The following is an 11216-nucleotide window of genomic DNA, read 5'->3' on the forward strand; positions in this document are numbered from 1 at the left end:
GCGGTCCACATTTTTATGACAGTTTTCAGCCTGTAATTTTTAGATCTGTAAATGCATTCCAAAACTGAAATTTTAATCCTTTTAATCATGCCACCCAAGTGTATGCGGGTATTGCCCAGACATTCACCCAGCATTCTAGCTAGTCATAACCATCATTCCAAGACATGTATGGATCAAATTGTGCCTTGTAGTAATGCTAGAAATTCCAGGACAAATTTCAGCCATCAGATACTTCCAAATTTGAGTATTTCTGTGTCAATAAACTTCGGCCCATAAGCATGACAACCAATGTACATGTCTCCATGAGCATACCTATGCTCTAATGAGGTCTTCCATACATGTCCAAGAGCTCCAAAACCTTTCCAATGTAAAGCATATGCTGTATATTCTCTATTACCAGTAGTTCAAGATTCAATTTCAAATCTGTACATTCATGTCTCAACTCATAACTAAGCCCTCTCCAGAGTGTTTGCTGTTGTTGCTACTACTCATGTGGTTAATGATGACAAATGCACCCTTACAAGTGCTCAAGGAAGCCTTAGCAAGCTCCCAAACAAGCTACAGACACTGCTTTGACCAATGGCAAACTCAATGTCTCAATGCATACCTTCAAGAAACAATGGCAGGCTACTTCTCTTCTCAAATACTCTAGCCTTCAAGTTCTTTAGGTCTTCTTCACAGCCTCCTGCTCTAGAGAGCCCATTCATGGTTCTAATACCATGTTAGAAGAGACAGAGACAGAGACAGAAGGATTGGAGCCACGGAGAGGACGCGTATGCTCTCCATTCATTTTCTTCATATTCAATTACCCATATAACTAAAGTGGTTACAATACTCTAAGGTCTGTAAGACCATTCACACATAGCCTTGATCCACCAGCTTATTTAATGTCCCACACTTGCTGATACAGTTGGACACAGCTAAGACTCTATCAACAGTCACACACACAAGCTTGAAGTCTCAACATTTTGTACTAATACTTGCCAGATTTGTGCCTTCTAGTATTAGAAGTTGTTACCATTAAGTTTTTCATTGTTCAAAATAACACTGAGTACCTATCATAATGACTGCAAATCACTACAAAGTACAAGAGTATGGGCTATTGTAATTGTACCAAAATAGCCCCAAAATTGAGCCGAAAGGGTAGACAAGAGGGCGGGAATAAAAGAGGGTATAATTGTCCACAAGCAGTATGTAATAGAGTGCTCAAAAAATGCACATGTACTCAAAGAAACTATCATAAATAATATCTAGCATTAATGTCCATAAATTGAAGTAAATAATCATAAATCAATAGATAAATGGCCAAGGGAGTAAGATCCAACTACTATGAATATATATGTAGCAATTCGGGATATGTAAGTATGCAAGTAAATGTAAATGGTTAGGCACAGGTGGCCTTTGATCCCCAACACAACATGTCGACCAAGGTGGCCTCGCTACTCTTCTTGGAGGATAGCCCTTGCCCCAACTAGATAGCCATTCTTTTTGCTTGTCTACATTTTAAGATTAGGCGGGTGGCATTCCAATCGACCAAGCTTAGCCAATATCTTATTTTTGTCTTCCATCTTTTGTGTTACTGAGACTCCCTTGGAGCATGTACTCACAAGGGCGAAGCTATTTCTCTGTTGGTGGTGGTTCGGATACAAATACCACTGTAAAGAAGCATTTGGTAGAGGAAAATATAGCAACACGTCCAATAGTAATAGATGTGTCTTTGGGTGATGCTAGAACCACAAGGGCAACTTCTTGAGTAGTAGGGTTTGTTTCTTCTATAGTGGACATGGTTCCTGCTTTAGGTGGGACCACCACCCACAAAGTTGAAGAGAAATTTTCTGCTTGTGGTCCTCATTCCAACCTTCCACCCCTCACCTTGGATCCTCCTAGGTCATTTAGCACTCCAAGAAGTTGTCTCTATGGGAAAAATATATTTGAAGACCCAATTGACTCTCTTCAAGAGTACAATCATGATAGTAAGTGAACTTCGAGTGGTTGCCCATCCCAATCTAAGGTTCAGGCACATATTACTTCACAAACAACCATGACTGTAGCCATGAATCTTGTCCAACTTACTCCTTCTAGCCCCTATGTTACATTTTTTAAGGAGTCTAGCATGGAATACAACTGGCATTAATAGTTGTATGTTGCAAAAGGTCTTGTATCATCCATTTCCACCACTTTCACTTTGTTTTCCTAATCCACCTCCAATTTGATATTGGCCTCCCTATGCTACTATTGTTTTGAATCAAGTTCTTGCTATTCTTGCTTTGGGTCGTGCTCCACTGCATCCTCAGTTCACCTACTCGTAGTCCAAATTTTGAGTTGCTACTTCCAATGGTGGTCGATCTGGATGAACTTGCTAGATAATTCTGATTACTTGGATAACAACTATCTCTATGGATTTGAGCCCACTACATGTGCCATGTGTTGGGTGTTGGATGCTAGGACGGATGATCTAATGGTCCAAGAAAATGGTCACAACAATGAGCAGTCCTTGCAGGGAAGGCGGGGTATCACTCAAAAATATATAAGCATATTGCATGGGCTCAAAAGAAGGGATTTTAAAAATACCATGTTTACACATGTTTTACATATAGAAGGGTATTGCATAAAGAGGTCACTTACATATTGAATAGAAAAGGGGTGTGTTTTATTTTTTAGAATTTCACAGATAAAGGTATTTTAAATAGGCCTTGAATGCACGTGATATCGAGGGTTTATATATAGTGAACCCCTTGAGAAACAATCATATATTTTTTATATTTCAATTAGCAATGCGACTTAACTACTAAGATGCATTCTCTAATTTATTGATGATTCTTGATTGGAAATAGTGAATTTTCTCAATAGCAATGATGCTCACTATTCTCTATTCACATTTCCAATGCTTTTTGTTCATTAAGTCAAATATGTGATATAATTGTTTGTTTACTATATTTTGATATTCTTTACCCTAGCTATTAAGGGAATCTTTTGACTCATCCTTGGTTTTGAGCATGGCACCCATTCTCATGAGTAATGAATTGGCCACATGAGCTTCATCCTCAATAGTTCCTCATTCAAACTTAGCTCTCACTCACTCTCTCTCTTTCCCCCTCAATCAAAAGCAATGGTGCAACAAATGATCAATGAGAAGGTAGGAGAGTAGGAACTCAAAATTTGTGCACACAAAACTAAGCTCTCTATTCACTTTTACCAATCATATACATCAAGATTAGGATTTGTATTTTTTTTGGTTGGGCACCCTTTCCTTTTATCATTGAGCTTGTAATAGTTCTCTTATTTTATGTGTACATTAGCTTTTTATGGACATGATTGACTTTGAAATAAATAGAGATTGCCCACAACCTTCTCATCCATTGAAGGTTTCCAATGTAACTCTCAGAATAATTTATAATTTTCATAGGCTCTCACTGAATAGATACAACAAAAATATTTCTTTCACCCATAAGAAATGGGTTAGAAACATTACATGAGCACCTTACAGATGAAGGGTGCCTAAAATAATATTCTTTGAAATGTTACAAAATAAGTTTTCAACACCCTTGATTAGTCCTCTTGAGTACTCTTTTACATCTTGCATCAACTTCCAACTTGTCTTTAGTAGCCTTTCTCTTATGAGAATGAACATATTCTTTCATACATTGTCTAAGGTACAAGAAACAATATCTAAAGACTTTAGTCCCATATAAAGGATTTTATAGGGTTCAACTCCATTTCAATTGACTAGAGTGGTGGCATGTAAAAATGGACTAGTGCTAGACCAATATGTATTAGGCTTTGCACAATCAACCTATGGGTTACTGGATACTACCTTCAATGAGGATATCCATTGGTCTTTTGGTGGTAATGACTAGCATTACATACTCTCCCTTAATATAAGGTGTTTCTAGAGGACCCACATCATCTTCTCATGTCCATGATTTGTGACTCCTTACATGCAAACATATGGAGAGCTTTCCTAGAGAGAAGAAAGGGCCAAATTTTTTTGGGGAAAAAACTTGACCAAGTAGCATTTTCATATGCTAGCTAAGCAAATTCATGATGTGGTTTATCCTACAACATTGGGCAATGCTAACAATCATGAGCTAGCATTCTCTCCTTAAAACAAAAGAGAGACTTCACCACTACCAAAATAAGTCACCACCCAACCTACCATTAGTAGAGGGGAATGCTCTTCTATGGTGAATCCATGGTCTATCATGAAGATTACATCAACCATATATAAAATTCACTCTATAATTTCATTCCAAACTATGTTTTTAGCTTGCTTATGATATTCTTGCTCACTCCCACATGTACAACAATAAGGAAGCTTGATGATGTTCTCTTTCTATATTCTAAACTACTAACAGATATCACTTGATACTTCTCACTCTCATGCAAATATAGAACACTCCCAATAAAAGCCACCACAAGCTAGTTTGGACCCATAGAGAGACAATACCCAACTCTTATAACTAATACTCACAAAAATCTAGAGAAGAGTAAGTAAGACACAGACAACAAACTATCATTACTAATGCATATTCACAAAAGCCCTTCTTGCCCTTTCATTGTCTTTAACAAATATTTTCAAAATTGAAGGCATCTTTCACCCAGTTCCTCCAATCTTGTGCAAACTTATTAGCCCCTTAAAGATTCACACATGACCTTAGAAAGATTCACACATGACCTTGAAAATCTTTGGATGTACACTAAAATTTTCCCACTTCTTCCCATCTTGTACAAAATTAATTCTTAAAATAACTTGAATAATGTTTTGACATGAATGTTCACAATCACCATGACAACCAAAACTAAGATTGTAAATATGACCATTAAACCTAGCATACACTTGAAAGTGCAAGACATCTATATTCTTGTATAAATCCAAATGTATGAAAACATAATAATAGATGGGAAAATACTAACAAACAAAAATGACATTTACTCACATTACACTACATATATTGGTTAATGTAGTATCTATTGCGTTATGGAAGAAACATAGCTACCAGTGAGCTAGAAAATGGCCATTCTACACATCTCTTTCTAAAGTGACCTAGATTAGCTACTGATTTGCTAGTAAATTTCGATCTCAATGTTATTTTTAAGATACAATACATGGTAGAGTTTCCACTTTATACATAGAATACCATGGTATCCTTGGTATATGAGACACATGCCAAAATGATCAAAAGGGTGTTTGCAATATATATACATAAAATCTTATAGAGAGGGATTTGGCTTTAACAACTTCATCTACTTGTACAAATTGGATTCCTTACCTACTAGCCCCAAAAAGGCAAATTACATTGTCCATCAAAGTGGACATTATAGTTCTTTTAACACCTGTACCAAGTTTGCTATTTTTGTTCATATTGAAAGCCTCTCCCCCCTACAGGGGGCCTTGAGGACCTTGGTCTTTCAAATCAAGTTTGTTTAGTCTAGTGTACCAAGTTTGCTATTTTTGTTCATATTGAAAGCCTCTCCACCCTACAAGGGGCCTTGAGGACCTTGGTCTTTCAAATCAAGTTTGTCTAGTCTAGTGTTCTCGTAATGTCGAGTGCGCAGAAAATAATGATCAAAAGGATATGTCTCAAACCTATGTTAATTTAACAAGCTTAATATACTGAAAGTTTGCCAAAGGGGTTGTAGCCGAGTGGCTTTAGTGTGGGTTGAGTAATGTGGGTGTGTGGGTTTATACCCTGGTTGGCACATATCGTTTCACATCAAAAGGTATAATGAAAGTCTAAGGTCCATTTGAGAGAGAGAGAGAGCGCGCTGGCGGACCCAATTGCTTTCTGTCCCTCTGAATAAAAGAATAAGAATCTTGGCTTCAATCTGCCGTTGCTGCCGTAGGTAGGAGATGGCTTTGTACAAGAGACATCTGTTGAGGCTCTCTGAGAGCTAAACCCAGCAATTCTGTGAGAAATCCAGCCATGCCAGACTCCTCCGAATTATGTCATGTATTGAAAGCGGCACAGTCTTTCCTTATCTCTCCGTTGCTGCCAGTTAGCACATTGATGGCACTCATCTTGATCATCGAGTTCACAAAGGCTTGGAAGAACTGCTCTCGAGACGAAGCAAAGGTGTTTACCAGGGGCCTTGTTAGGTTATCAGTAAAGAGAACTTGGTCAGTTGCCAGCAATCCGCGATTGGATTGAAGAGTTGTGAAGTAAGATGTATCAAACTGAAAGGGAGATTGTGGATCAAATGGTACAACATTATTCCCACTGGCATTTGGTGGACATTGTGCTTCAAGCTGGCTTGCAAATGTCGGATCAAGAGGTGGATTGGCACTACTGTCATTGAAGCGGAACGTAAACTGTCGGCATTTCGAGAATCCAATCGTGTGTGCACCTGCCAAGTCACACAGTTCAGTCACCAAAGAACATTGTCTGACATGCCAGAAATGAGGGCCAACAAAAGCCACTCTCACATATTCAGTCATCAATGCATATAGTGTGACTGAACTCATCAATGCATATCATCTCACATGCCAGAAATGGGGGCCAACAACAAAGCAACTGTCACATAGTTCAGTCATCAATGCATATTGTCTGACATGCCAGCAATGAGGGCCATGCATAGTCTGTGGCATGCCAGAGATGAGGGCCAAGAACCAACCAACTCCCACACATACCTGAGAGTGCAACCAAGTCTTGCAAATCCAGCCCCTTGGAAGAAAACAATGCAAGCAAGTGCTCTACATCTAGATTGGACTTCGGTATATTGCCTGCTGCATCCGATTCTCGAGACGATAAACTGTCTCTCCTGCCTAAGGCAACTTGCCAAGATGGCCCCCCCAGCTGCCAAAATGTCATGAGTGTTAAAACTAGAAGACACAGCTAAATATAAGGTGGAGTGATTGAGAGGGCTTACAAATACAACAGCCTCTCGAGCCGCAAGTACTACAAGGTCTGCACATGACACCACACCTGGGCAGACACTTTCTGCAGCCTGTTTCATACTAGAGATGGTGTTGAATGCGTTCTGTGGGATGTCATTGTCTATGTAATCTCTCTCTGCACTGTTTCCTGAGGTTGAGGAAATTAAAATGGAACCATCACAGCCCTGTAAAAAAAAATAAAGCATGCTGCTTAGAATGATAAAGGGGGTTAGAACGTTTAGAAGTGGATGGTTAGTTAAGCCTGCAAATCTCATATTAAGCATCAGCATCATGATTGTTAAACCACAACCAAAACCTTTAAATTCCCCAAATGTGCAGTGTTCATTGGATCCTAGGCATGTTCTATATACCTGTTATTACTTTATGTGTGTGTGGGTTGGGTTTGGGGTTTTTGGTGGTGGTGGTGGTTTGGGGGTACTAATTGTAGAGAGAGCATGAATAGCACCATAGGGTATCTGAATAAAGCAATTGTGATTGATGAGGTGCAGAGTGGAAGGAGTGATGATGATGTCTCTGGAGGTGAGGGATTGGAAGGTGGCGCTGGCAACAGAGGTGAGGTTGGGCATGTGAGGTGTAGAAATCAGGGGACAGCTGGTGCTGGCTACTGGCCCATTGCATCAAGAAGCAAGCGAAGAAGAAGAATAACGACAATAGTAAGAGGAAGGAGGAGTTCATCTCTGCAACAAAAAATGTATGCATATACATAATTTAGCCCCCAACTGCCACCTAGCTACGCATGCAGTGCCTCCGAAGCAAGAGCTCATGATGTTGGACACTATAGGTAAAAAACAAGAGAAACGCCGGCCACCCCATGCCCCCAACTGCCACCTAACAAGGGGGGGATCATGTTGAACACTATAGGGGAAAACAATAGAAAAGCTGGCTGCCCCATGCCCCCAACCATCATGCAATCCCTCACTTGCAAAAGCTCATGATATTGTCGTAATTCACAATTTGATGACATTGTCACAATTCACAATCTGAGAATTATAGTGGGAATTTGTCTAAAACTTCTTGTGAGAGGAAGACATGCGCGAATTAATTCATTAAAACAATGGAGCAAACGAAGATGATGGTATTCTGCTTTAGTGACTTGAGTTGATTACAGTTCGTTAAGAAAAGACAAGGCTGATTAATGAGATGCTTGTTTCTCAAGGAAATTGAAAGAGAGTTTTGATCAGCCCTGAGCAACCTATGGAGGCTGTTGTGTGCAGTTCTTGAGAGCCTGATGAATATATTGATCAGCCTTGTCAAACTATGACAGGCTGCCTAGTGCAAATATACCTATTTATATAACAATCATTGACAGAAGGACTCTTGCTGTATATATTTACTGTAATGCGAGATGCTTTCTTTCCGGTTAGCGCATCAAACACCGAACCTTTTGACCAGCATGTTTTCCCCCTTGTGAGTTTCGAGTCTTGACTTTTAGAAGAGTATTTTAGGAGGGAAAAATAAGCAAGCATGCATAGATAAAAACAACACAAAACAAATAATTTGAACCACTAACAACCATGACACATGCAAATCAAATTGACCTGCACAAGTGATTCAAACCACTGAGAGCCATGACATTGGCAAGTCAATTTGATCTCCTCAAGTCAACAAAGAGCACATGAACTATGCATGCCAACTTAGACTCTAATAACTTTGAGACTCCACCTAGTCCACGCCAAGTAGCCTCCAAAAACAAGGGTACTCCATTCGTTATATCTAGTAAAGGCTGTGTAGCATGCTGGCATCGGCAGCTTCTAAACGTTCTCTCTTCTTCTATAATACATCCTCTCCTCAGCTTGAGGCACTCTCTCTCTTTCTCATGGCTATTTCAAGGCACATGATTGTGTTTTGTAAGTTTATGTGTCCTGCACAAGGAAAATTTTCTATATGTTCACACAGCTAAATGTGCAAGTTCGGGGACTTGTGCATATATCAGCCTTAAGAAACCTATCATACCCCAAAACCCACTACCACCAGCATATGTTTCCCCTTGTGAGTTTCAAGTCTTGACTTTTGGAAGAGTTTGGGTATTTTAGGAGGGGACAAATAAACACACATGCATCAAACCATCCATAGCACTCATTGCTACAACTTCAACTTCATTATTTCCCAATAATTGTTACATTTCATGAGTAACACTGATCACTTTGACGTCATTATTTTCCAACAATTGTTACACTTCACGAGTAACATTAATCTCTTGATCCCCTGTGCTTTGTCCTCGATGCATGGTGAGTCTTGACTTTTAGAAGAGTCTTGACCATTTCAATACCACTTCAAGTAGTGGGTCTTGGGGTGTGCTAGTTTTCTTAGGGCTGATACATGCACAAATCCCTCAACTTGCACATTTCGATATGTGATCGTATAGAAAACTGTTATTATGTAGCTCCCATAAATGTATAGCACGTAATCATGAGCCTTGAAATAGGCATGACAAAGAGAGAAAGCCTTTTAAAAAAAACAGGATGCCAACATGCCATGCAGTCTCAAGTAGAGATAATGAAAGGAGTATCCTCATTTTTGGAGGGTACTTGGTGTGAACTAGGCAGTGTCCCAAAGTTATTGGAATCTAAGTTAGCGCACGGTTCATGCATTCTCAATTATAACTACTTTGACTTGCAAAGGTCAATTCGACCTACCAATTTCATGTCTCTTAATGGTTTGAATCACTTGCACAAGTCAATTTGACCTGCATGTGTCATGACTCTTAGTGGTTCGAACCATTTGTCTTGTGTTATCTTTTGCTATGCATGCTTTTGATATCACCACCCATGCGTGTGTATTTATTCCCTCCTAAAATACCCTGGCTATTCTAAAAGTCAAGACTCAAAACTCACAATGGAAAAAATAAGCTGGTCAAAAGGCCCAATGTTTGACATGCTACTAGAAAGCAAGTGCTTCACATTACCATAAACATATGCAGACTGGGTGAGAACACTTCCGTCAATGCTTATCAGCATATTTCCATGACAAGGCTGATCAATATATTCTGATGATTGGGGCATGGGACGGTTGCCTTTTCTCCTGTATTCCCCTATAGTGTCTATATAATCTCCTGTCATTCTCTACATAATCTCTCTCTGCACTGTTTCCTGAGGTTGAGAAAATCAAAATGGAACAATCAAAGCCCTGTAAAACAAAACAAAGCATGATGCTTAGAATGATAAAGGAGGCCTAGAATGTGTAGAAGTGGATGGCTGGTCAAACCTGCAGATCCCATATGAAGCATCAGCATCATGATTGTTAAACCACGACTGAAACCTTCAAATTTTCCCAATGTGCAGTGTTCAGTGTCCAACTTAGGCATGTTCTATATATTTTGTATTACCTCTCTCTCTCTCTCTCTCTCTCTCTCTCTCTGGAACCAATCGTAGAGAAAGCATGATCAATTGCAGTAAAGGATACCTAAATAAAGCAGTTGTGAATGTGTTCAGTGTCTACAGCTTAGAAGGCATGTTCTATATATTTTGTATTACCCCTCTCTCTCTCTCTCTCTCTCTCTCTCTCTCTCTCTCTCTCTCTGGAACTAATTGTAGAGAGCGCATGAATTGCAGTGTAGGGATACCTGAATAAAGCAGTCGTGATTGATGAGGCGCAGAGTGGAAGGAGCGACGACGTTGTCTCTGGAGGCGAGGGATTGGAAGGTGGCGCTGGCAAGGGAGGTGAGGTTGGGGCATGTGAGGTTGTAGAAATCAGGGGACAGCTGCTGCTGGCTACTGGCCCATTGCATCAAGAAGCAAGCGAAGAAGAAGAATAACGACAATAGTAAGAGGAAGGAGGAGTTCATCTCTGCAACAAGGAAAGCATGCATGCATGCGCAGTACATAAGTTTATCGTTCTTGTGTGTCAAAAAACATTCGAACAAGAGATCCGCAAAACATGCAAAATACCCGCGTTCGACTCGAGAGGTACAAGCAAACCATCCCACCCGCGCGCGTAGTTCAAAGGGAATTACAGGCTGTCATGCCCTTATAAAAAAGGCACGCGGGAGAGAGAAAGAAGGCCTAAATTTGACGAGAGAGAAAGCTGAAGCAAAGGAGCCTCAGACTCCCAATGTGAGAGAGGGACTTGGGGCAATCTCTAAGAGTTTCCTATGATGAGTCACAACATGTGCTTCTCAACCTTCACACCCCGAAAATCGACATTTCTTCCGGTGCATGAAGTACCTCTAAAATTATTCATTACCTGGAATAAGTTAGTACGATGTGGCAAAATTTGATTCAATGGGAGCAGCTACATGCCTTCTCTGTCTCTCATATTCACAACTGTCATGCATGATACTGGGGGTCCATGCTTCTTACCAATTTACATGTGTCCGATTCAC

The 11216-nt window shown here is 39.9% G+C and overlaps 1 protein-coding gene across 2 annotated transcripts; it reads right to left on the reverse strand.

Annotated features, from left to right (window-relative positions):
• Positions 1–5185: 5185 nt before the first annotated feature.
• On the reverse strand, positions 5186–10854 carry LOC148019706 (peroxidase 51-like). 2 transcript variants are annotated; one of them, XM_087700820.1, is made up of 5 exons: positions 10783–10854; positions 10458–10681; positions 6868–7059; positions 6629–6794; positions 5186–6345 (listed from the first exon to the last, which is right to left on the reverse strand). In XM_087700820.1, exons 2-5 carry the CDS (start codon positions 10677–10679, stop codon positions 5948–5950), a joined length of 978 nt encoding a protein of 325 aa, XP_087556946.1. In that variant the 5' UTR covers positions 10680–10681; positions 10783–10854; the 3' UTR covers positions 5186–5947. The 2 variants fall into 2 exon arrangements, with proteins under 2 accessions (XP_087556946.1, XP_087556945.1); XM_087700819.1 differs by lacking the exon at positions 10783–10854 and having other exon boundaries at positions 10458–10718.
• Positions 10855–11216: the final 362 nt, after the last annotated feature.

The sequence above is a fragment of the Lygodium microphyllum genome, chromosome 19 (genome assembly GCF_053477565.2).
Source record: "Lygodium microphyllum isolate KBCC chromosome 19, Lygodium_microphyllum_v1.1.10, whole genome shotgun sequence".
Taxonomy (NCBI): domain Eukaryota; kingdom Viridiplantae; phylum Streptophyta; class Polypodiopsida; order Schizaeales; family Lygodiaceae; genus Lygodium; species Lygodium microphyllum.

Bases quoted from the DNA above. Each gene is read 5' to 3' on its own strand.
- LOC148019706 (XM_087700819.1), bottom strand. From the start codon at position 10,718: ATGTACTGCGCATGCATGCATGCTTTCCTTGTTGCAGAGATGAACTCC. The intron at 6,795-6,867 runs GTAAGCCCTCTC...ACATTTTGGCAG, and splicing joins CTCGAGAGGCTGTTGTATTT to CTGGGGGGGCCATCTTGGCA. The intron at 6,346-6,628 runs GTATGTGTGGGA...GTGACTTGGCAG, and splicing joins AGACTTGGTTGCACTCTCAG to GTGCACACACGATTGGATTC.